The sequence below is a fragment of the Microtus ochrogaster genome, chromosome 1 (genome assembly GCF_000317375.1).
Source record: "Microtus ochrogaster isolate Prairie Vole_2 chromosome 1, MicOch1.0, whole genome shotgun sequence".
Lineage (NCBI taxonomy): Eukaryota > Metazoa > Chordata > Mammalia > Rodentia > Cricetidae > Microtus > Microtus ochrogaster.
The window spans coordinates 24,995,051-25,021,920 of record NC_022009.1 but is presented as its reverse complement, the minus strand read 5'-3'; the positions used below and the strand labels follow the sequence as shown (position 1 = coordinate 25,021,920).

The following is a 26,870-nucleotide window of genomic DNA, read 5'->3' as shown; positions in this document are numbered from 1 at the left end:
GAGTGCTGGGATTAAAGGTGTGCGCCACCACTGCCCGGCTAGGGCATTCCTTTAAACTTAAAAAATACCTTTTCATTTTCTTTTCCTGCGATTCATCAAGCTGCTTGAAAAAAGATGCCATGAGAAGTGATTCTTAATATATGAACCGTGCACAGGCTGACTGATCAAGAGAAATGGAAATGACTCACTGCGTTGGTGCAGGTGCACAAAAACACACTGATGCTTCCTCTGCAGGAGTGGTGCTCAGCCTTCCTAATGCTGCAACCCTCATGTTGTGGGGACCCCCCAGCCATAAATTATTTGTTGCTACTTCATAATTTTGATTTTGCTACTACTAAGAATCATAATGTAAATATCCAATATGCATATAATGTAAATATATAATTTATTAATTTTATTATATTTCGATATAGTATATAATGTAATATGATATAATATAACATATTACATCGCATATCATTATATCATATTATATAAAGTAACAATATAATATGATATACAATTATATAATAATATAAATATCTGATATGCAGAATATCTGATATGCAATCCCTGTGAAAGGATCATTCAACCCCCAAAGGGGTCGCGACCCACAGGTTGAGAAGCACTACTCCACTAAGGTCCAACAGAATTGGAACATATTTTCCATTGACCCATTTCTTCGCGCAGACTATTCTACACGTTTATTCCTGTTTAAGAATGTGGACACAAGGTTATTACAGCATTTTGGGAGTGATAAAAGACTTGGAAAAAAGCTGTTTATCCATAGAGAACTCGTAAATCAATGACTTGTTTTTTATCAAATGGAATATTTGCTATAGAGAAGAATGAGAAAGATGTTTGTGTACAGCTGGGGAAAGTATCTGAGATGTATCTGGAAAGAATAAGATGTGCAGAATAGTGTGTCTGATGTCCTGATGTGTGTAGGAAATGTGAGATTCATGTGCGTATGTATGCTGTATCCTTCACGGTACTCACACAAACATACATATAACCTTTACATTCATGAAACCTCTCTGGAAGACTACTGAAAACCCAGTAGCATTAAGTCCCTCTGGAGATGGGGGCTAACATAGAAGGAAGCTTTCATGGTATACTTTTACCACTTTTGGATTTTGAATAACAACAATATATCACCTATTCAGAAAAAAAATCATATACAAACATGTTTTTTAAATATTTGTTATGGATACAAAATTCTGTTTGCATATATACCTGCTAGAAGAGGGCACCAGACCTCATTACAGATGGTTGTGAGCCACCATGTGGTTGCTGGGAATTGAACTCAGGTCCTTTGGAAGAGCATGCAGTGCTCTTAACTGCTGAGCCATCTCTCCAGCCCCTACAAACATGTTAGACACTTCTTCACTGTGTTTCTTTTCTAAAATTGGAGTCTTTTTGAGTCTTTTTTTTTCCCCCTCGAGACAGGGTTTCTCTGTAACTTTTGAGCCTGTGCTGGAACTAGCTCTTGTAGTCCAGACTGTCCTCAAACTCACAGATCCACCTGCCTCTGCCTCTTGGGTGCTGGGATTAAAGGCATGTGCCACCCCCACCTGGCAAACCAAGTGCTTTTAGGTTTTTCAAGACAGGGTTTTTCTGTAGCTTTGGAGCCTGTCCTGGAACTCGTTCTTGTAGACCAGGCTGGCTTTGAACTCACAGAGATCTGCCTGCCTCTGCCTCCCAGTGCTGGGATTATAGGCATGTGCCATCACCACCTGGCCCTAAAATTGGGAGTCTTTCTGCATATCAGGGACAGATATTTTTTTAAAAGTCATTTTTTTATGAAGTAGAGGTTATCAATATCTTTATGTATTAACTTCGTTATAGTTTACATTTTATTGTTTTAAAACAATTCATTGTTAATTTAAAAATTTATTAGATTTTTTTTTGTTTGTTTGTTTTTTTCAAGATAGGATCTCACTGTGTAGCTCTGACTGCCCTAGAACTCATTATGTAGACCAGGCTGGACTGGAGTGCCACCTGCTTCTGCCTCCTGATTGCTGGGATTAAAGGCATGCGCCACCATTCCCAGCTAGGATTTCTTTTAAAAATAAAAAGACCAGTTATCTACTTTCATAATGTAACAAAATTGCCAACAAAATCATCTCATTAGTAATTATTTTGTTAGTACACGTAATGATTTCATTAATTTAATTTAATTTTATTTTGAGATAATCTCACTCTGTAGTTTTGGCTGTTCTGGACAGGCCTCAGATTCACTGAGATCTGCTTGCCTCTGTCTTCCAAGTGCTGGGATTAAAGGTGTGCACCACCACTGCCTGACTTATTTTTGTTTTTAATTATGTGTGGGGGATGCCCTGGAACTGGAGTTACAGGCAGTTTCGAGCCCCTTACCCCAACCTGGGAACCCAGACCTTCTGTAAGAGCAATCTGCTCTCTTAACTGCTGAACTCCTCTCTCTAGCTCCTTACTTTTTCATAATTTTTATTTATTTATTATTGTTTTAAAATGTGTCATGTGAATGCCTGCATGCATGTCTGTGCACCACGTGTGTACCCACAGCCCCCGGAACTGGAGTCAGATGGTTGTGAGCCACTGTGTGGGTCCTAAGAAGAGCAGCCATGCTCCCAGCTGCTGAGCCACCTCTCCAGCTCCATGTGCTTTTACTAACGATTTTTATTAATTCTAGGATGTTTTACTCATATTTGCTCTGCACTCTTCCTCATTGCTCTTCTCCCTCTCTTGCTGCTCCCTCTCCTTTCTGTTCACACGCACCTATGTGAGTGCGCGCGCGCGTGCGTGTGTGTGTGTGTGTGTGTGTGTGTGTGTGTGTGTGTACAGACACAGAGGCCATAGATGAGAGAAAGTGTGACATTTTGCCTTTCTTACCCCTCACTACTCTCTTTACCCTCCCCCTTCCTTAGACTCCTTCCTCTTCCCACATAGTTCCTCTTTCATGTCATGTGTATTTGTATACCCATGCACATGTGAACACCGTGCACATACAAAACAGCCCAAGCCTGCCAGGTGCACTGCCGGGCTGTCGCCTGTCAGTTGTGTTTGTAGACTTTGGTCTTTCCTGCCGTGTTTGTGGTGTAGTGCCTGCTGTCTGTGATAGCTCACTTCACTTGAACTGCACTTCCCTGGGCCATGGGGGCCTCTGCTGGTTACTTCAGCTGGTGGAACAGTTGGGTTCTGTCACCCTCCCAAGAATCCCCACTTGATGTCCCCTGGGGTGACTCATGTTCCAGGCGGGACTTCCTCCTGCAGAAGCACACACAGTATGGAGATCTTTGTAAGAGGACTGCTCTCCCTACATTTCAGACCCACTAAGCTTTGATACCATGCTGGAGAGATGTGGTTGTCAGTTTCTCACAGTCCACCGGAGCCCCAGAATTCTTTATCTGGGGTTCATAGCAAATGTTTGGCATCAGAGTCTGACACCCCCACCCCAAAATTCAGACGGAAGGTTATCCAACTCCAAAATCATTTTCAGATGATGAGGTTAGCCCGTAGCCGTTGCCTTCTTCCTCCGCCCCCAAATCTTAACTGTGTAGTTGGTTGGAGCCTCCTGCTGCTTGTTCTTTTTCATCCTGTGAGCATCTGGCCCTCCTCCCTGCTCTCCAGGACCCCCTCCCTCAGTAGTCACTTAGTCTAGAGCTGTGTCTTTCTGACTGGTTATTGTTCCCTGTATCCCCAGGGTAGCCGGATTAAATAATAGGTTCCTCTCTGATCATACTCAGCAATAGCACACAGAGGCACAGTAAGTGACAAGAGGAAGTCCTTTCTCCTAGTGACCCATCTCACCAGAGCAGTCGCTGGGTCCCAACCGCAGTTGGGTTTGAGGCTTGTGAGAACTGTAGGCTGCTTCTGTGGGTGGGGTGCCTACCTTCACCAGGACTTCATCTTTTGGATGAGGCTTTGCTTCCCTTCCCCCAAATTCTAGTTGTGAGACCTGAGCTGTGCGCACCTTACTAATTTTATTTATTTTTGCTGATTTTCTGCACTTTTCAGTGGTACTGTTATTTTCTTTGTGGACTAGAGTTGCCCCTATGAGGTTTCGAAAAGAAAAGAAAATAACAAAACCCAAGACACATACCTTCCCAAATCAAAGCCTTCCCTCTAGGCCTCCTCTTCAGAGTCCACTCATTTTTCAGTGTCTTCACCCTGGGGCATAAGTTCCTTATGCTTGAACCTTTACACAGACATAAACCATATTCAAACCATAGCAGTTACCATAGAGTGACTAGCTCAGTCATCTATACAAAACCTTTTGTATTCCAGGACAGGAACCAAAAGCTACGGAGAAACCCTGTCTCGAAAAAAAAAAAAAAAAAAAAAAAAAAAAAAACTTCTGTAGATCATATGTGTTATTGAGAGAAATAAAGGGTATCTAAATACCTAAAAGGCTTAGCTGTCTAGTGAGTCTGAGGCCAGCTTGGGTGGGTGAGTTAGTCTCTCCTGCTCGCTCATACATGAGTGAGTGGAAGCACGCTTCGTGTCTGTAGTAAGATTATAGAGATAAAGTTTATTCCCAGGCTGACTCCGTATAAAATGCAGTGTCAGGAGTAAACCCAGAGGAGTTTTGGCGTTTTCTCTTTGGGAGGGAGGGTTCTAGAGTGTATATACAAATGACAGGCTGAAAAGGCTCTAAAAATACGTCAAGCATAGGAAGGCTTGCTTCGCAGAACGGCTAGGTCCTAAGCAGTATTAAAAAGCTTCCCTTGGGGCTGGAGAGATGGCTCAGAGGTTAAGAGCACTGGCTGCTCTGAGACAGGGTTTCTCTGTGGGTTTGGAGCCTGTCCTGGAACTAGCTCTTGTAGACCAGGCTGGCCTCGAACTCACAGAGATCTGCCTACCTCTGCCTCCCGAGTGCTGGGATTAAAGGAGTGCGCCACCACCACCACCCGGCATAAATAAATCTTTAAAAAAAAAGCGTCCCTTGTTTCATTGCGCTCCACTTTATTATACTTCACAGATAGCGGTATCTTTTACAAATTGAAATCTTGACCATCCTGTACTACACAGATATGTTCAGCAAGTATGTTTTTCTACTAGCGTATTCTTACTTATTATTGTGGTTCTATTCTGGTAATTCTCACAATATTTCAAGCATTCATTGTTATGTATATTAGTGGTGATCTGTGTTCAGTGGTCTTGATGTTTTGTTTTTTGTTTTTTGTTTGTTTTTTTTTTTTTGGTTTTTCGAGACAGGGTTTCTCTGTGGGTTTGGAGCCTGTCCTGGAACTAGCTCTTGTAGACCAGGCTGGTCTCGAACTCACAGAGATCCGCCTGCCTCTGCCTCCCGAGTGCTGGGATTAAAGGCATGCGCCACCACCGCCCGGCTTGATGTTAATATGGAACTTGTTTTGGGGGCACCACAAATTGGCTCTCATGTAATTTGGCAGCCTTATAAATAGAGGTCATAAATAAACCCAGGAGTGGTTGATACCTGCAAGTGGCTTAGAAAACAACAATTAATTATCAATCTTTTCAAGAACAATAAAGATAATCAGATGAGGACAAGATACACTGGATGCCTTTAAGTTTAAATTCCGAATGCAATTTTGTATATAGGGGTTTTTGTTAGGTTTCTTGTTGCAAGCAACAGAGGTTAATTCTAATTGCCTTAAGCAGCAAGAAGATTTATTAGAGGGGTAAGGAGGACTCACCAAACCACTGTAAGGCGAGAGTGTGACTCCAGACATCACACAGGAACAGTGTGTGTGCTCTAGTCCTGCGAGAACTCGGCTCATATGCCAATCCTGTTTCAGGTCCCAGGCAGGGACATTAGGTTATGTGCCTGTCCCCTGACTTTCTGGGTCTGGGTATTGAAGGTTTTTCATTTAATTCTTCACTGAGGATGAAACAGCAGGGAGATGGCTGGGTGTTTAGAAGCCAAAAGGTTGGCAAATGACGGCTGCACCTGCCATCCTGAGGGAGCTGCAGATACAGCTCATGTCACCACTGAGGGTCGCTAAGGGTCAGAAGTAGACATGCCTACGAGCTATTCTACAAGAGAAGACGGTAGACTTCAGATCTATGCCGTTAAACTAGATCTAAATTCCCAAGGCTCTAGGATATGTCTCAGGTAGTTTCTTAGCCCCTAGGAAAGAAAATAAAAGGTGTTAGAAGCCAGCATCAGTGCACCAAAATTTGGCTACCTAGTTATTGCACAATTGTGTCCTCTCTAGTCTGTCTCAGCTTCTCTTACTCATTGGATCCTCTGTCCTCTGTGGACTATTTCTGAAGTTTTCTGTCTGATCAGATGGCTGCCACAAAATTGTACACAAACATACAAAGTTGACCACTTCTTAGGAATTCAGGGAGAATTGCTCTAAATTAATGAAATCTGTTTTCTACCTGCTTTCCAGTTTACTTTCTCCTGTAGACCGAGTCTTTGAAGGTACACATTTACCTCTGTGTTCACAGCATCTAAATACAGTACCTGGCATGTAGCATGCAAGGGTCTGTCATTAACTCAGAGCTTTTTTAAATTTTTTGATGTGACTCCTGGGTATTACACAAACGGATTGGCAGCGTGATAACTGAAGGACAGACTCCATGCTCTGTTTTAAGTGGGTGAAAGCTCAGGTCTAGGGAGATCACTTGGGAAAGTCCTTGCTGAGTTCAGGTCTCTAATACCATGTAAAAAGCAGGGAATGCAACTGTAATCCTAGTGCTGAGGAAACAGAGGCAGGAGGATCCCCGGGATTTGCCGCCCAGCCAGTCGAGCCGGTTGGTGAACTCCAGTAAGAGCCTATCTCGGAAGGTAAGGTAGGAGCCAGAGAGTCGGCTCAGGGGTAAATCACTCGCTCCATAAGCTGATGACTGAATCCCCAGAACTCACGTAAAGAGCTGCACATGGCTACACTTCTGATATCCCAACGCTTCTCTGGTGGCAGAGATGGGAGAATGCGCAGTACAGCAGCAAGAGAGAGCCTACCTCAGAACAAGGTGAGGGCAAGAACTGACTTCCGACAGATTTCCTCTGAACTCCACGTTTACTCGATGGCGCGCATGTGTGTACTCACATGTCTCTCTCACACACATATGTATACACAGACACGCACACATAAATTAAAAACTACATATATGGATAGAGGGCTGAGTGTGGGGGTGGACAGCTTTAATTCCAGCTCTCTGTAGAGGCAGAGACAGGCAGACCTCTGTGAATTCAAGGTCAGCTTGGTTTACGTGGCAAGCTCCTGGACAGCCAGTGACGCTTCCTGAGACCCTATCTCAAATCAGATCAAATAAAAAGGTGGAGTGATTGGGGAAGAAATGTAAGGTTGACTTCTGTCCTCCACACACATACACATGTCCCTGCACACATGTCAACACCTGCACACATGATGCACATATACACAAAAGGTTAATACTGAGCGAAAAGTCTAATGGTATACTTGGTATGAGCCTGTTTTCTTAAAGAAAAAAAGGAAATTATTTTATATGCATTAAGGTTTTTGTTTGTTTTTGTCTTAGTTAGGGTTTCTGTTGCTTTGAAGAGACACCATGACCACAGAAATTCTTAAAAAGGAAAACATTTAATTGGGTGGCTTCCATTTTCAGAGGTTTAGTTCATTGTCACCATGGCGGGACATGGAGGCGTGCAGGCAGACCTGGTTCCGGAGAAGGACTGAGAGCCCTCCATCTTGATCTGCAGTCAGTAGGAAGTGAACTGAACTAGGTGTAGCTCACAGCCCTCTCATGGTGGCACACTTCCTCCAACCAGGCCACACCTCCTAATAGTGCCACTCCCTATGAGGTTATGGGGGCCAGTCACATTTAAACTAGCACAATTTTTTTTTTTTTTCTGTGTAGCCCTGGCTGCCCTGGAACTCACTCTGTGGACCAATCTGGCTGCTTTTGCCTCCTGAGTGCTGGATGTAAAGGCATGCGCCACCGCCATCCAGTTAAGGGTCTATTTTGATGACATAAATTATTAAAAAAATTTAAGGAAAAACGATAGTGTGTCGTCATGCTCTGTCTATCAGATTGGTAAAGATTGTGTGCACATTGTGATATGGAAAACGGTCACATTTATGTAATGCTAGCAGAAGTGAAACTTGGAGAGAAATTGGGTAGTGGGTATGACAGTCTTGACAGCAGACCCTGTAACAAGGAATTTCATTTCTGGGGGTTTCTTATAAGGAAGCAAAATCAAAGATATATAGATATGCATATATGTGTGTGTTCTAACTTAATCAGAATAAACAAAAATTAAAAGTAATGTATTATTTTAGCTACTTGTCTTGATGCTATGATAAAATACCCTGACCCTGACAAAAGCAACTTAGAGAAAGGGTTTAGTTTTGCTCACAGCTCAAGGATATGCTCCATCATGGGGAGTTTCTTAGTTATTTTTCTATTGCTGTGAAGAGACACCATGATCAAGGCAACTTATAAAGGAAACATTTAGTCGGGGGCTTACATACAGTTTCTAAGGGTGAGTCCGTGACTGTCATGCTGCAGGCGTGGCAGCAGGCATGACCCTGGAGTAGTGGCTGAGTGTAGCGGGAATTCTTTTCTCTGTCCTGTCTGGTCTACGGGATGGTCTCTCTGCCACCTGCTGGTTCCCGCAGCCGCTTAGTGTTAATTATAAGTTTGGTGGATGGCTCAGGCTTCTTCCTGACTAGCTCCACATATAAATTAGCCCATTTCTTATAATCTATTTATCTTCATGTGCCCTGTGTAATTACTGGTAATGCTATGGCATCTTACTCCCCTGGTGGCTGCTGGTGTCTCTTTGACTCTGCTTTCTTTCTCCCCGTCTCTCTGCTTGGATTTCCCACCTAGGTATATTCTGCTCTGCCATAGGCCAAAGCAGCTTCTTTATTATCCAATGGTAATAAAACATATTCACAGCATACAGAGGAGTATCCCACAGTAGCTGAGAGTTTACATCTGACCCAGACACAGAGATAGAGAGGGGTATGTGTAGATAACTGGGAATGACATGTATTTTTTGAAACATAGAAGCCCACCCCCAGTGGCACACCTCCTCCAACAAGGCCACACCTCCTAACCTTTCCCAAACAGTTCCACCAGCTAGGGACCAAACATTCAAGCACCCGGCTCCATGGGCCATTCTCATTCAGACCACCCTGGTGGCTGGAGCTTGAGGTGCCAGTCATGTGGTCCAGTTGCATCCAGGTAGGAAGTAGGATGGGGTGCTCAGCTGGCTCCCTCCTTCTTATGCAGTCTGTGACTCAAGCCCAGGGGATGGTGCCGCCTATTTTTAGAGTGGGTGGGTCTTCTCACTCCAGTTAACACAGTCTAGATGGTTCTTCCCAGGCAAGCCCGGAGACCAACCTGACCTAGGTAATTCCTCATTGGCATGTACAGAGGCTTGCTCTGGAGTGCTTCTAGCTTGCTTTTATCTGATACAAATGTATCAACTTACCAAGTTGACAATAGGCATTAACTCTCACGGATACCAAGTTGGGCCTGGTGGTAAACATGTATAGTCCCAGCAATTCAGGAAGCCAGGGTCAAATGAATTCTTGAGTACAGAAGCTCAAACCTGGGCAACATAGTGAGATCCTCTCTCAGAGAAAGAAAAATAAGGCAACATTTGTCACAAGTTGAATTTTGTCAATTTCATCAATGGCTTACGTATTTCACTCTCATGTTGAATTGTGGGAAAACAGGCATTCACTTATTGCTGTTCTGAAAGCAGAATCATAGGCAGCCTCTGCCAAAGATGACAGCCTGGCAAAAAATGTGAAATGCACATAAGGTGTTATAGCACACTTTGTAATATTTTAATGGAATAAAAACTGGAAATAACACTGATTCCTATCATTAGGGATGAGAGTATGGTGTGCATGCCCATAATCAGCTATTTTATTTTAAAACACACGAAATAATATTAGGCTCTTGAACTACTGTTATTTGTTTTGTTTTTGTGGCTTTTTGAGACAGGGTCACCCTATGAAGCTTAATCTAGTCTCAAACTCCTGATTCTCCTGCCTCAGCCTTCTGAGTTAGTATGTTTTTATGAATGGTTGACCCCTTTGTCATTAAATAATAGCTTTGGCTGTCTCTTGTGACACCTTTTAACTTGATATGTATGTGCATATGTGTGTGTTTGATTGATTTTTAGTCTTATAGGGTCTTGTGGTTTTTTTTGAGACAAGGTCTTATTGTTGTGACCCAGGCTGGTGTTGAATTTACAGCAGTTCTCAGCCCCCCAAAAGTTGGAATTACAGGGATGCACCTCTGTGTCCAGCTTGAATCCGTTTTCTCTGATACAAGTGTAGCCGTCGGTGTTCTCTCAATTACCAGGTCTCACCCTTTTACCTTCAGCCTATGCAGTCCGTACATTTGAGGGGCAGCTCTTGTAAGCAGCGTGCTGTGTATGGCTTCATTTTTTCTTAATCCATTTTGTGCTGCTGTAACTAGACTGGATAATTTATACTCTTATTTTTGTCAACGTTCACATTTAATCTAGTTCAGGCTTATGAGGCAAGGACTCTTATTATGCAACTCAGGCTTATGAGTTGTATCCTCGCACCCCTCCCCCCAATGCTAGGGATTGAGTCTAGGGCCTCATTCACGCTAGGCAAACATTCAGCCTTTCTCAGCCTGAGATTAAATACTTTATAGTGAACAAAGCTTTGTGTCTTGTAGTTGTAGAGCCTGGGAAATCCAGGGGCTGAAGGACAAAAGAACAGGTGATAACGAAGTTGGGAAAGCAGAACTAACTCATTCTCTGACCAGCAGTACACTCCTGTGCTCATGAAGACATCCCATCCCTGAGCATCCCAGGGTTGGGGAACAGGGCGGATATGACATGGATGGACAGACACAGATGGACTGACTGGTCAGTAGATCCTATCATGGAGAAGTAGAGACAGGGTCAAGGTTAATTCATAAATATTGGCCCTTATCTTCACTTTTACATTGTTTGAGGCATACTTTGTTACATTGTATCTTATTTTAGGAAGTTGATTTAGAGCTTCAGTTTCTTTGACTTTATGCAGAGGGTTAGAATAGGGAATGTGTAAATGCACTCAACTGTGTGTACAAGGAAAGTCTCAAGGAGTAAGCTAGAAAGATGTTTAAGTCCTCAGTAAGCAGTAGAGAGCAATTGAGGAAGACAACTAATGTTAATTTAAGATGTCCACACACAGCCAGGTGGTGGTGGCGCACGCCTTTAATCCCAGCACGTGGGAGGCAGAGGCAGGTGGATCTCTGTGAGTTTGAGGCCAGCCTGATCTACAGAGAGAGTTCTAGGACAGGGTCCAAAGCTATAGAAAAACTTTATCTTGAAAAGCAAAAAAAAAAAAAAATAAAAGAAAGAAAGAAAGAAAAAAAGAATGTCCAAACACATGCATGCAAGTGAATGCAGATACATCCATGTGTGAACACCATACATACATACATACACATGAAAAAAAGAAAAATCAACTGTATTAGCATTCAGGCATTTATTACACTGATCTGCACTCAGGGACCTAGCAGGACATGTCATCAGCAGCATTCAAGATGTGAGATTGTAGCTACTACAGCCACTAAGTATAGCACTTTCCCTATACCCATGCGCTATATCCCCCAACCCCTTGCCTTCTCTCTCTCAGAGGCCGCCTCTGCACCCTCCCCCAATAAACCTCCCATGTGAGCCCAGTTGCATGGTATGACTTTGTGGTAACCCTTGATTCCAACCCGCCAAGGTTGCCTTCTGCCATTAGACTATTACAATCTGATGGGTATCTCTATCTCTATCTATCTATCTATCTATCTATCTATCTATCTATCTATCTATCTATCTATCTATCTATAATTTATATATAAAACAAATGTGTGTACAGGTATTCCTAGAATGTGCTGACTTAGATTCTTGTGGGTCAGTTATCCAGTAGTGGTATATCTAGATCATATGGTAGTTCTGTTTTTAGTTAGTTTATGTATGTATGTATACATGCATGCATATATTTATGTGTCTGTATATGTTTTTAATTAGTTTATGTATGCATGTATGTATTTATGTGTCTGTATATGCTCGCTTGTATGTGAAGGGAGGTCAGAAGAGGGCAGTAGGTGTTCTCTATTATGCTTTGCCTATTCTTTTGAGTTAGGATCTCTTCCTGAACCTGGGGCTTTCATTTTCATGGCTAGGCTGAAAGTCAGCAAGCCCCAGCAAAGCTCCTGTTTCTATCTTCCTTGGTGCCAGGGTTACAGATGTACATAGCATGCCTGGTTTGTTATATGGGAATCAAGGCCTAAACTCAGCCCTTCTGTTCAGTTGTTTAAAGAAAGGCTCAGGCGGAGGCTCCACAGTGGCTTCACCAGCAACATATAAGCTTTTACCCCTCCTTATGATAGCAGTCCATCCTGGAGGAAATCAAATCTCACTGAAGTTTTAATTTACATTTTTCTGATGGCTAGGGGTGTTGAGCATTTTTCCTTTTTTTTTTTTTTGTCTACTTATTGGCCATGTGTATCTCGTTTTTGAGAACTATCTGTTCATTTGCCCATGTACTATCTAGATTATTTGTGTGTATGGGTTTAATTTATATATTCTTGACATTGACCCCCCTCTTGGTAGACTGTCCCTTTACTCTGAGAATTGTTTCTTTGCTGTGTTGAAGCTTCTTAATTCCTTACAACTCCATGAGTTAATTCTTGCTATTATTTCCTGGACTGTTGGGGTTCTTTCAGAAAACTGTTGCTATGACTGTATCTTGAACTGTTTTCCTGCGCTTTCTCAAGTAATTTGAAAACTTTTAGTCCTATACAAAGATCTTTGAACTATTTCTAATTTATTTCTTAAAGTTTTTATTCTATGTGTATTAATGCCCATGTGTACATAAGTACACCTCATGTGTCCTTGGAAGCAAGGAGAAGACATTGAATGCCCTGGAACAGGAGTTAGAGGCATTTGTGACCTGCCATTTGGGTGTTGGGAGTCAAATCCAGCTGTTCTGGAAGAGCAGCCAGTACTTTTAACCTCTGAACCATCTCTCCAGCCCTTTGAATTGATTTTTATATAGGATGAGATTTATGCAATGACTTTTTTTTCTAATTTTGACAAGGTTTCAGGTAGCCCTAGGCTGGCCATAAACCCTATGTAGCTAAGGCTGGCCTTGAACTCCTGATCTTCCTGCCTCAACCTCCCAAGAACTGGACTACAGGTGTGTGTTAGTGTTTCCTCTCAAAGAATAAATTCTCTCCATGATTTTCTAGAGAAAGAAGATCTAGAAAACACCAAGGTCAGTTCTCCACTGGCTTCTGCCTCTGATCCAGAACCCTGGCCCTCACCCTACAGGTAGGGACATGCAGTTGCTTTGTCCTCTGAGAATAAAGTAGGCGGTGATTTTAAGGGGTGATTTTAAGCTACAGTGTTTATGTGACTTGTCAGGTTAAACCATTGTGTAACCTTTAGGCTGTCATTCTTTTTCTACATTATCTGTTTATTTTTATCTTATGTGTATGTGTGAGTGCCTTCATGTATGTGTGTGTACCATGTATATGTTTAGTGCCTGTAGGGGCCAGAAGAGGGACTCACATCCCCCAGAGCTGGAGTTGTAAGTAGTTGTGAGCTGCCTGACCTGGGGGCTGGCAACCAAACTGAGTTCCTAGGAAAGAACAGCAAATGCTCTTGGCTGCTAAGCTATCTCTGCAGCTCCTGGGCTGTCATTCCTTTTTGGTTTTTCGAGACAAGTTTTCTCCGAGTTACCCTGGCTGTTTGGGAACTCACTCTGTAGACCAGGCTGGCCTCTCCGTCTGTCTCTGCCTCTCGAGTGCTGGGATTAAAGGGATGCATCATCACCACCCCCTGTCAGAGTATGCACCTCATTTTTTTTGTTTTTGATTTTTTTGAGACAGTGTTTCTCTATGTAGCCTTTAAGCTGTCATTCATAATTTTCTTTTCTAATTCATCTCTTTCACTGATACGTATATGGTAGAAAGGAAGGTTATACTAAGTCTTAGCGTGATAGGAAGTGTCAGGGTTCGATGCTAGTCTGGACCCTCAATTATTTCTCTTGACCAGACCCCAACATAAACTATCTCTCTGGACCAGTGTAGAGGTGTGGGAATAAAGACACAACTCACATGGCTTTATCGGGAGGGAGATTCTCAGTGGTCTCTCATGAAGTCCTGAGTTCACATCCTGAAGAATTCCTCTGTTTTTATTCTCCAAACAGCTTTTATACCAAAACATAAACTGAGTGGGAAATACACCAGCATTCTGTCTCCTAGGTAACCAGGTGAATTGCTTTTTGTCACATCTGTATCTGCCTATCTGCTTTGTATGCTAGCTGTCTTGTAGGCTTGAATTAGCATCTCTGTCAGGCATCATCCAAATTACAAAGAAAGGAGCAAAACAGTAGACTATGTGACCATCCTCAGATACTGACTATGGCTTACACCCTGGTGAGGATGGCAGCCAGAAAACATGTGTATAGCATGTTTCATCAGTGGCCTTCACCTGTGTAAACTGTATTATTCATGCAGACAGAGGCTACAGCGAGTGCAAAGCTCCCAAGCAGGAGTGTGCTTGAGGTACTGAGGTGTAGCCAGGATCCAAGCAGTCACTGTGAGTGATCTGGGCAAAGTGGAAATTGAGGGCATAAGGTCACAGTTCAGAGGGTCTGAGAGTTCCACATTCAGGGTTGGTTTGAGGGGCCAGGCACACAGCGAGTGAGGCCCAGGTCCCAGCATACAGCTTGCCTTCTAGTGAAGGACAAGGAACAAGCATGGACTGAGTTCCTAGGTTCTAAGAATGAATGTCATTCACCAATTTCCCACGTACGTGAGATGATTCAAGCAAGCCTGGTTTCGATTCATCACCTTTCTCAGGGGCCCTGAGGTAGTCTGGCATGACTTGGGTATTCTAAAAGATGGTTATCTTTATACTCCTGCTTTATCTGAAGAAGAGATAGTCTATGATTAAAAATGAATTTTCTTATTTATGCTCCCAAGGAAAACAATGGTACTGATAATCTTAAAAGCATGGGGCTTTCAGATATTTACAATTTGAATAATTAGTGAAGACCTCAAAGAATTTTTTATTGATTATATTAGAGCTAAGTGTGGTGGTGGCTCACACCCGGCACCAGCATCAGGAGGCTGAGGCAGTAGGATCACTACAAGTTTGAGGTCAGTGTGGACTACAGAGTAAAACATTGTCTTAAAAGACCTCCAAATTTTTAAAAATTGTATTAACAATTAAGGCTGAAAATTATAATCTAGTTATTTTACTCATTTGAAAATAATAATTAACTCACTACATATTACTATAATGTCTTTAATGAAAAGCAGATTCTTGTTTTCACTATCCATTTTTTTAATTGGTTTTTATTGAGCTCTACATTTTTCTCTGCTCCCCTCCCTGCCTCTCCCCTTCCCTTCAACCCTCTCCCAGGGTCCCCATGCTCCCAATTTACCCAGGAGATCTAAATAATCAGATTCTAAAGCAAAGATAGCCCAGAAGGAAGTACAAAGCCCTTTAATGTCTGGTTTAATAAACGACAATTGAATTCCCACTTCTGCCTCTTGATTCACTTTAGCATCCTGCCATAAGCCATAGAGTCTCTGGGAATTTCCATCGCCTACTTCAGAAAATGCAAGAAAGAGAACGGTATTTTAGTAGTCTGGAAAGGTTTTAAAGTGTCAGGCACCCCGGAGGATCCTAAGTCTTACAGGGGTCCCCCATACCATGCTTTTATACTCCTGCTTTAAAAATAAAACCCACGTCACCTTTTGCTGGCAGTAGATTCTGAGGAGGTCTGGGGAACTGAGCCTCTTCCCTGGCTCATTACTCATTTTCTCATCTCTCTGAAGCCAGGGGAAATGGAAGGCAGCATAACTCATCCCTGTCTGTGAGCTTTTCCTAGGGAGACATGAACAAACCCAGCTGCTCACCCCAGGGAGAACACCAAGGACACAATCACTTCTACCCAAGTGTAGCTTGGTGACTGGTTTAATTGGAGCATGGACCATGGGCAGCTTATGGATGGCTGCATCACGGGAGAAAAAGTCTCACCCCTTCCAGCAGTTTTAATTACCTTTATATCCCTGTGATTAATCAGCGGACACTTTCTGTTCGGTGGCTAGTCTCTGTGGTAGGCAGCCTCATCTCTGTGTGACTTGTATAGAAACCACCTGTGATCCAAACTGGTTATTGAAATTGGGTGGAGCAAATAGAAATAAAACTAGACCCAGTACTCGGGAGGCAGAGGCAGGCGGATCTCTGTGAGTTTGAGACCAGCCTGGTCTACAGAGCTAGTGCCAGGACAGGCTCCAAAGCCACAGAGAAACCCTGTCTCGAAAAACCAAAAAAAAAAAAAACCTAGACCCATAGAGGAGAGCAGACGGGCTGCAGAGATGGCTGCTTGCTGCACAATCGTGGAGACTGGAGTTCGGTTCCCAGTACTGGTGTAACAAGCCAGGCATCCTGCAAATGCTTTAATTTCTGCTCTCAGGGATCAGATGTCCTCTTCAGGTCTCCATATGAGCACAGGTGCTATTCTCTCTCTCTCTCTCTCTCTCTCTCTCTCTCTCTCTCTCTCTCTCTCTCACACACACACACACACACACACACACATACACAAGTTTTAGAAGGAGAGAGCAGAATGATCGTTACCAGGAGTTGGCACACAGTGGAGTGGGAGATGCTGGACATAACAATATAATTATAATAATAATAAATACATTTACACTCAAAACTACTAGCAGTAAATTAAGAATGTGTTTATAATACAGCAGTTAAGTATGTGAATTGATGAATATGTTAATTAGCCTCATTTGATCATAGCACAGTATCTACATATATTACAGCATCATACACAGACATGCACATTTTAAATTTGTCAATTAAAGTAAATAAATAATAAAACATGGCAACAAAAGAAGACCAGACCTTGAGTCCATCTGATGACTGCACTGTGTTTACTGTGGCTCTAGAGCCTGGAGACTGGCTTTGTCTGTTCCTGTGTCCTTACTGTGAGCCAGTCAGCTCTGGGCAGTGGTCAGCTGAAGTGACATGGACCTAAATACCAAAATCAGGAGGGGTGGGGTGTCTTTTGAATGTTATTTTATTTCAGAGTTCCTCTGGAATGGTTATACCTCTTGAAGACCCCTTGAACTGACATGTTTTCTTCTTCTGAGAGGCTACAGATGGTATCTCCAGCAAGTAAGGATACCACGGAGGGTCTACAACAGAAAGCGGCTGGTGCTTCTAAGGTTCAGGCTCCGGGGGAGCAGGAGTTGCTGCCAGCAGGCCAAGCTCAGGTACACACTGAGGTAGGGGAGAATCCAGGTTCTCTCTTAGAGGAAGGGGAGCTTCTGGCACCCAACTTAGGCACATCGTGGATGGGTTGGAAATAGCACTACTGAGATGGTGGCTCTCAGAATCCCGTCACTCCTAGCAGGTGTGTCCAACCTTTTTTTTTTTTTTTTTTGGTTTTTCGGAACGGGGTTTCTCTGTGGCTTTGGAGCCTGTCCTGGCACTAGCTCTGTAGACCAGGCTGGCCTCAAACTCACAGAGATCCGCCTGCCTCTGCCTCCCTAGTGCTGGGACTAAAGGCGTGTGCCACCACCGCCCAGCTGTGTCCAACCTTTTGACATTGTGACATGTCCTCATCTATCAAGTTCACACTTGCACATTCTTGAGCTTCAGATTTTTTTTTTGAAACTGCAGTGTTTTAAGTAACTTTGGGCTTCATGCATTCCAGGGGATACAGGATGGACACCCCTGTGAGACATCTCTGTTCTAATTATTTGTATAATTAATTATCTGTCTCTCTCACACAGCCTGTCATTGTGTTAGCATGCAAAAAATGAAGTGCCAGAACGAATGTCTCTTGTTCTCTAAAACCTTGATGCGAGCAGCCCAAAGTCATTCTGTATTTATGTAGAGTTTATAGAAGTGGTGTTCATAACTAGTAATTCCTTTGACACAGGGGCAGGGCAGGTAGGGATGAGTTGTGTTATTTCATTGTTAATGATGTAATAATTAGAATTTGTGTCAATAAAGACATTAAACATATACCTTTTGCATAATGCTTGGTAGTTTATACGAACTTTTGTTTACAAATTTCATTCCCTGTTGATCACAGTCTTGTGAGATGAATACCAGAGTCCCCATTTAGCAACTGTGGAGACCAAGGCTAAAAGCTCTAAGACTGTGCTGCTAATTAAGAGGCAAATTAAATCCACGCTGTAAGAGGAAGGGTTTCCTGTTAACTCGCTAGCCAAGATCTGGTTCAGTTTACTTAGCCGTGTGGCTGAGAATGGAAGGGCTTGGTCTCTGAAACAGATCTCATGAGAATACAGCCTGGGAGGACCACAAACTTGATTTACTTGCACAAGTACAATCCCAGCCTCTTAGCTGGCTTGCTGATTCAATGACATGTTCTCTCCTGTGGGCAGGGGCATAGATTTCTTGTTGAGTTGTCTACCAGCTGGGGAAGGAGCAGGAAATAAAGACATAATAACACAAAACAGGGAACACAGTGTAGTGATGTGGAGGGAAATCCCTCTAGAGTGCTGGGTTAGTGAGGGCTTTTTGTAAAAGATGCCATTTTTATTCTTTTTTTGCAGAGGTTCTGAAGTGGTGTGGTGGCGGGGAGGGGGCAGGGACGGGGTCAGGACTTTTCTAAAGTTGCAAGAGACAGAAGAAAAGAATCTTTAGGGAACATTTTGGTGATGTTAAAAAGTAGAATTTGGGGGTAACTTGTACTTGATAGAGAGAAGTAATGTTGATTAGCCCATTAACTTTTGGGTTGTGGTTATCAGGGAAGAGTGACGCCCCCTGTATTTGGAAAGAGGCTGGTTGGAATCTACCACCACGAGCCCTCTAACCAGAATTCTGTTGTGCAGATGGCCAAGTACCAGGCTCCACAGCGACCCGAAGACACGGTTATGATCCAGTCCGAGCACACTGGAGCTGTTGATGTCCTCTCAACAGATTTGGAGTCTGCAGATCTTCTGGGGGACCACAGGAAAGGTGAGACCTTTGCAGTCATTTCGAGTGGATGCTTGAAGGACGGAAGACAGATGGAAGGACAGACAAAGGTGTGAAAGGAAGTGATGCGCGCTGTTAGAAAGAACATCCAGTTCCAGGAGCATCCCCCACTTCTCAGTAGTACTGTCTGTTCTTTCAGTCTCTCCACCTCTGATGGCGCCTCCATGTATCTGGACCTTTGCCAAAGTGAAGGAGTTCAAAAGCAAGCTGGGCAAAGAGAAGAACAGCCGTCTGGTGGTGAAGCGGGGAGAAGTGGTCACCATCCGGGTCCCCACCCATCCCGAGGGAAAGCGCGTCTGCTGGGAATTCGCAACTGATGACTATGATATTGGTTTTGGAGTTTATTTTGACTGGACCCCGGTAACCAGCACCGACATAACTGTGCAGGTCAGCGATTCTAGCGAGGATGAGGACGAAGAAGAGGAAGAGGAGGAGGAGATCGAAGGTAAGTTTAATTTTAATTCAGTTTGTTCAACGTGATTGCTAGTGGCTGCTTTGTGGATTATAGCATTTCTCCTCCCCATCAGAAACCCAGTGCTGTAAGCTGACGGGGTGGTATTGATGCTTTGGTGGAAAGTCTCCCCCATCACTCCCCTCCTCGCTCTTCCTTTCTCTCTCCCTTTTAACTAGTAATTTCCCCATTCTGTGTGTATGGGCAGCAGGGTTTTCCAGATCGCACTGAAATTTGAGATTATGGTTTTTTCTTTCTGTTTTGCAATATTTATTCTTGACCTTGAGCCATGGTTATAAACTAAAGGTACCCCTCCCCTCTTTCTTTTGTACTGCCATTGCTGGCAGGATACAAATTCTTTACTTCATGTTAAAAGTAGTGGTCTCTGCTCCATTCTTTTTAAAACTTTTTGTTTTTGTTTTTCAAGATAGATTTTCTCTGTGTAGCCCTGGCTGTCCTGGAAATCATTCTGTAGGCCAAGCTAGCCTTGAACTCAGAGATTCACTTCCCTCTGCCTCCTGAGAGCTGAGATTAAAGGTGTGTATCACCAGCACCCAGCTTTATTTTTTTTTATTTTTTTATTTTTTGGTTTTTCGAGACAGGGTTTCTCTGTGGCTTTGGAGCCTGTCCTGGAACTAGCTCTGTAGACCAGGCTGGTCTCGAACTCACAGAGATCCGCCTGCCTCTGCCTCCTGAGTGCTGGGATTAAAGGCGTGCGCCACCACTGCCCGGCTTATTTTTATTTTATTTTATTTTTTTTGGAGCACCCAGCTTTAAAATAATTTTGTTATTATTGTATTTTATGTGCATGTTTTGCCTGCTTGTATGTCTCTGTACCACATATGTGCCTGCTGCCTGTGGAGGCCAGAAGAGGGAGTGGTATCCCCTGGAACTGGAGTTATAGATAATTGTGAGCCAAGATGTGGGTGCTGGGAATCAAACCTGGATTTCTCCAGCCCCTGTCTGCTCCATTCTTATTATCTGTTGTGTCTACTCATGATGGGACACAGAGGGAGGAATCTAGAAGCAAATTCTAAGCGTCCATAGTATCCCATAGCTTTCATGTATGACTACAAAACATTTTCTTCACTTGCATTTTCAAGTCTACCAGGAAATCTGTGTATATTTAGGGGAGGGGGGTGGACCTTTTATCTTGCTATTTTTCAGGATGTCAAGTGGAAGTTTTAGGGTCATTTTGTACACTGTGTTTAAAATCTCTATTTCCTATTTCTGTTAACTAATCCATTTATGTACTCTAAGGGTTTCCAGGTTTTGCTCTCTAAACATGTTTTCTTCATTGAGAGCCAGATACGTCTAAGGTTGTCAGGCTGGATCACGACTTCTCAGAGGAAGCATTCCTGTTTACTGAGACTCTTGGTCTCGGGGCTGCTGAGTGCTAGTTTCCTTCTGCTGTCATGTTGATGAGCAAGACAATCTGTGGACTCTTCCTAGTTCTCTCACCTTCAGGCAGCATGTATGCAGGCTATAAACGCTCATCTAAACTCTGCCCTTATGCTCCTGCAGAACCCGTCCCTGTCGGAGATGTGGAGAGAGGCTCCAGGAGTTCTCTACGGGGTCGCTATGGGGAAGTCATGCCCGTGTACCGGAGGGACAGCCACAGAGATGTGCAAGCTGGCAGCCATGACTACCCTGGAGAGGGCATCTACTTGCTCAAGTTTGACAACTCGTACTCCCTACTGCGCAACAAGACTCTGTACTTCCACATCTACTACACTAGCTGAAGGACGCTAGGCTAGGGCAGGCTGTGTTTGCTGGCTGAAGCAGGCTGCCAGCTGGTGCCTCTTGTCTATAAGCAAGGGCCTCAAGTTCTGTGTGAGGCTCCCAGGCCTCGTGCCCTGCCTGGCATGCCTGACTACTGACCCCATGTAGCTTCTCCCCTTTCTTGGCTTCTGCAGGTGGTGGTGTAGCGCTCCTGTTCTGTGGCCCCGGCTCACGCTCTTGTTTCAGACTCCAGCAAAACCCTCTCAGAAGGCCCCTATGAGGCAAAATGAGGTAGAAGGATGTCTTTGAGAAATTGATTCATGCTGGTACAGCTTGTCATTCAGGTGGACTCTTCTCCAGAGCCTGTAATGCCGTTGTACTTCGCAGCGCCTGCCCTCTTACATGTCGAGGTGCCAAAGAGGGAAAAGCACATTGTCTATGAAAGAGCCCAATACCCTGGATGGGGACCACTCCATCCAGCCTCTCAGCACTGCCATATTCCTGCCTGCTGGGCATTCTGAGTCTGTAGCTCAGCCTAGAAGCCCTCACTGCCTTGGATGGATATTATTACTCCTTCTGGGTAGACCTTCCTCCTTTCTCTGTACCAAGTCTCTGTTTATGCCATGTAGCAAGAACTGCTGAGCTGTGGTCAGTGTCCTAAGATCTGCTGGGAAGAAAAGCAGCCTCCATCACTTGGCGTCTCCAGAGCTCTCTCCCTTACTGAGGGCGCTGGTAGTTGGTACAGCAAGGGTGGAAGGTAGGCACTGGGTTATCTCAGAAGCAGCCCTTCTGGAAGTCAAGTACTAGTGGTTGTCCAGTGTGCTGCCCCCCATCTCCACCCCTGTCTTTAAGCTAGGGGTGTTATCTAGAAAGTTTCATTTGGAGCCAAATACAGTGAAACCCAGTCAGGTTTGCAGTGATTCTGGGTTTGTGCTCTTTCCACCGAGGGTGTAAACTTTTGCCATTCACAGTCCTTAGGGAAAGTAACGATGGAATTTTGCTCTTGCTGCTGATTGTGTGTGCTCCTGACCTGACCAAAGCCTGTAGGGACAGCCTCCTGCACTCTGTTCATCCTGAGGTTCTGGAGCCACAGAGTGGAGTTGTGTTGCAGTGGCCACAGCGCACCGGATGCTTGGGCTTCAGGTGGAGAGGGCAGACAGTGAGGCGTGGACCTCTGCAGTCCTCTGTACCTCTTTGTCTCCTCCTCTGTGTCGTCTGCCATCCTTCTGAATTTTGAATAATTAGGTTTATTTATTACTCTGTGGTTTTTAAAGCACATTTCAGTTTGCCTTTGAAACAGTTCCCATCTGTTTCCCATTGCTTTCCGTCTGCTCTGAGCCATTGAGGCCACCTCTTCCATGGTGTTCAAGACGATTGCAGAGCTTGGAAAATGATTGTGCGTGTCATTCCTGCATGCCAGCCGCCCTGTGATGTTTTGGGAAGAGCCTGCCCTTTGTGAGAAGGCCGACTCTAACCTTGTCAGTGTGTGGGTCCGTCTCAGCACTCCCCATGAGGAATGGGTGTGATGACGCCCTTGCACTGGAAATCGACTTAAGGAACTGATGATCCTGTCAGTGACCAGCCGAGCACCCCGGGTACCGGATGTCAGAGTCCTCCTCCGATGCCCTCATGATGTTTCCTTTGCCACATTTCATTATTGTGTGGTTGCCTTGTGTGGAGTCCCTCTGTCCTAGAGGAGTGATCATTCCCAGAGCAGCTGAGCTGAAGCTGAGTGGTGTTTTCCCTGGTCGAGTGTAATCTCTGTAGAAACAATCTTGGGAGCTATTTTCAAGTCAGCACACTCCCGCGCTACTTTTGCTGTTCCCCTGTCTTCAACTCCTAGCCCACTCTCAGAAGGGCACTGTCCGGCCCCAGGTAGCATGGCCCCAGGGCTTTTGCTCTGTCTTGTCTTTTCTTCTTATCATGAGGTCATGGTGTCTTACTTTCTTGGAGCCCCAGTTCTCTTGTTCCAGGGAAGTCTGTGGGCTTCTGATCCCTCCGATGTGCCTGTCGCTGGCTGGTCATTCTGTCACAGTTATTTCTTACTGGCTTCTCTTCAGCAGGGTTTTTGTCTCATGAACATAAATGGCTAAAAGAAGACATGTCAACAGTATGATGAATTCACTATTCTCACACTAAATTTTTGCAGTAAGAGAACTTGAGAGATAAAGTATTATTTTCCGAAAACACAGGTAATTATGGAGAACACACATGTACCTTGGAGGTTCTAAGAAGTGTCACTTCCTTGATCCTTCCTTGTTCATGTTGCAACAACCAAATAATGAAATAGATTATCTGCTTTTACCCTTGCCCTGCTCGCTAGGGCACAGGTCAATGCTGTGCAGTTGAGAGAAAGGCTTTTGTAAGAAGGCTGAGATTGAGGGTCTTTACACAAAGTGACTGACTGTTCACACTTCCTCAGTCTATCTAAGTTTGCTCTTTATGAAGAGACAGGACTTTTAAAAAAGACATATCTAAAGTGCTATTTTTTCCAACATCTTATGAAAAATTTCAGCAAACAAAAAAAAAAGCATACACTTAACATCCACGTCTATTTTTAAACAACAGACTGCCAGTTTTTAAACAAAGATTGTACCTTTTAGCTCCTTCTGGCAAGTGGATGTCCCCTTTCCAGTGAGGGTCTTCACAAAAGTGGCTGTCTGTCTCCATCTTTTAGAAAACTAACTGGATGTCCCTTACTTCTGACTGGAGCCAAAGTGGCTTTTCCCTCTAGCTGTACAGCAGTGTGCAGGCGACTGCACAGCTGCACCCAAAGCCTGCCTTCTCCTCTCAGCTGACACACCCTCAGGACGCTCACATGCAGATGCGCGCTGCACAGAACACATGGAAGCAGGTAGCCGCTTGAAAGCAGGCTGTTTTTAGTTATTGTTCTCGTGGATGAATGCACGCACTTTAAAAATATTTTATTTGATATCTAGGAAGAATGGGCTTTTAAAGTCCCGTTATATGAATACAGACAAGTTAGTTTGTAACTGTTTTATATTCATGGGATTAGATATTATTGTGGAGTTTATAGTATATGCATTTTGATTTTGGTGAGTCTTACTCAGTTCCTTCTGTGAAAGAACCCTAAAGTATGTGATTGTATATTTATGTTTAAGGAGCACTCTGCAAAACGTTGGCTTTAACATCAGAGTCTGTGGTTCTAAGGTGTGGAACTGAGTGATCCTATCATTTATGTAGGCTTTTTTTTTTTTTTTTTAGTAGACAGGGGGGTGGAACACAAACAACTTTGTGCTGCTTCAGCTGCCTTTAAGGGTGAAAACGGGATGGAACAGAGGAGCGGAGAGCGACCACACTATGGTATGTCCCAGAATTCACTGAGTGCTTCAGTGGCGCTTTGCTCGTCAGAACTGTTTTGTAAGCCCGAAGCCTTACTGGTTCTCCTCGTGCTCAGTGGAGAATCCTCTAACCCAGTTTGCCATCTGTCAACAGGGTTGGCTGCATGCATTTTTTAGTAGTTTCCTCTGCTAAATGTAACCATGACCTGAGGATTGGTTTCCTGTCTCCATACTTTGGGGCGTAATAGAGGTAGCAGGATGAGGGAGGGACAAGAGTCAGTTCCACTCGGGGAGCTGAAGGCACAGTTGTGAATGTGTCCCTGTAGGCATAATTCAGAACCTACAGCCATGAGAGTGCTGGGTAGCAAGCAGGCCTCCTGCAGGCTGACAGCATCACCACACAGAGCAAACCACACAGCTTTCTCTGTTAGGGCTTCTATTTGGAGTTTCTCTTCAGGCTCAGCATCCACAATGACCTCTGTCCCTAGATTCTTCCATATGACCGCAAGTGTAGAATGCCTGCACTTTGGGAGAAGGGCAGCGCGGGTGGGTGGGTCCCTTCGGAGCCCCTGTGGGAAAAGGTGAGCTTTCATATGAAGAAGGGACTTGTGTCACTGCTGTGCAGGTGCTTCAATAAGGGATGCATTCTGTACAAAGCAAGTCACTGTGTTCATGCTTGCATATGCTCCGGGCGCTGTCACATACCTTCTGGGAGCAGAAGATGAGTATCCAAACAGCCAATAAGCTGAATATCTGATTTCCAATGACCTAAGCGAGCATTCTTTGTTCCTGGTAGTATTTAGGGGGACACTCATGCAAGAATTTCTTGGCTCTGTATGTATCTGATGCTGTTAAGTGGCAGCTTTTTGCTTTGTATAACTTATGTAGCACCTCAGGGCATTCCCAAAGAACATTCAGTTGTCTAAGGTGAACTGTGATCCAAAATGTAGGAAAACATCCTAAGTGTTGTTTGGCCAGGTTGCAGTCACTGTTCCCTCTGGATGTAGCATTGCTTTCTTGGACCAAGAAGGCTAGCCAGAGCCTCTGTGTGAACCACTGTCTCCAAGCTAAGCAAATACAATCAACAATAGAGTTGTCAGTAGGGTATTGATAATTTGGTTCCCTTACAGGTAGTCACTCCTCATGAACAGAGTGTAGATAGGACACTGGGTGTGAAACTGTAGGGCTGGTCCCTGGTGTGAACTCATTATCTGATTTTTAACATGGGGAACACAGACGTGGCTCTTCAGTTTAAGCTACAATAAAAATGGTGCCCTAGAGACCTAGAAATATATGCTGCTTTATGAAATTTCAGTTTCCTGTCATTTGAATCGGGAAGCTTTTTGACTTATCTGGGGGTAAAAATTGTATGTGTGAAATGACCTATGGAAACAGAATATCTCCTGCAGTGCTGTCAGGATTAGGAAGATTCTGGAGTTTGGAGCTGCAATGATGTGCAGTATTACTGAAGAACCCTTAGCTCCCTGCCGGCTTAAGGGGCCCCCTAAACTCTTCACTCAGGGTTGGAATGTCTCGTCTGATGTCCATTCTTAGCTTCAGGCCAGGACACAGCTAGAAAACATTGTCTTAATTCTTCCTCTCATATCCTAAGCAGTACATTTTATTAAGGCATTTTATGCTAAAAATACATATTGTATCCGGTTCTGAGATTATTGTCCCGTAAGTGAATTAGCTTTCATTTAAGCAGTCTGAGTTATTTCTATTTAGTCCTGCCGGTCTGGAAAAAGCAATCCCATGATGCATGACTTTGGTGTATCCATGTTCTCTTAATAATCGGAAGCATTTCAAAACTTACAGAAGAAATGCTTGATGCTTTGTAATAAAAAAGCATTTGCAAATGCGTTGCAACAAAGGGATAGAGAGCAGAGTGGAAAAGCAGAATGGGAAGGCAAGGAGGTGCTTCTCGCTCTCCTAACCACAATGCCATTCGCTTATTCATCCCAAGGGCTACTTCGGAGCCATCATCCAGATCCATGAGTGGTTTAAAGGTGATTGTGTTTTCTTTCCGTACTGCTGTGTATCATATGCTGCTGCCATGGTTACCAAAGGCCTGGAAGGGAAACTATATCACAGTCTTGTCTTTTTTTTTTCTTCAAAATTCAAACAGATCCAAACTAATCAGCTATTACAGCTGTTTTTCGTGTCGCCCTGTCATTAGAAGTGCTGCCGGAGTGTATGATCTCCATGTAAGAACGCTGCACCAGTGCTTACTCAGTTCTTCTGTTCTGCTGAGTGCTTTTCCTTCCGTCATACTGCGTATTTTCACCTCACGGCACTGAATGTGTCGCTGTGATACACGGTGGATCCTGAGCCATGTTAGACAGCTGAGTTCTGTTGTTTTATAGTATGTGACAGTTTTGTGAAATGCTTTTGTGCATTTTTTTGTCTTCTTTTCCAAGTTTTGAAATCTGTCATAAATAAACTTTTTCACTGTGCA

The 26,870-nt window shown here is 43.9% G+C and overlaps 1 protein-coding gene across 3 annotated transcripts in view; it reads left to right on the top strand.

The window, feature by feature from the left end:
• The window catches only part of Tmed8 (transmembrane p24 trafficking protein family member 8), a 31,538-nt gene extending 4,668 nt beyond the window's left edge, over nucleotides 1-26,870 (top strand). Inside the window, exons 2-7 of one of the 3 annotated variants that reach the window (XR_003377134.1) lie at nucleotides 13,153-13,234; nucleotides 17,082-17,214; nucleotides 18,793-18,919; nucleotides 19,077-19,382; nucleotides 20,913-24,434; nucleotides 26,541-26,870. Coding sequence is in view for 2 of the 3 variants with exons in the window: in XM_005343399.2 (XP_005343456.1) it covers nucleotides 13,153-13,234; nucleotides 17,082-17,214; nucleotides 18,793-18,919; nucleotides 19,077-19,382; nucleotides 20,913-21,130 (866 nt within the window). In the remaining variant the exon portion in view is untranslated. Of the gene's footprint in view, nucleotides 1-13,152; nucleotides 13,235-17,081; nucleotides 17,215-18,792; nucleotides 18,920-19,076; nucleotides 19,383-20,912 lie in introns of all 3 variants that reach the window. The other 2 variants (XM_005343400.2, XM_005343399.2) reach the window with 2 other exon arrangements.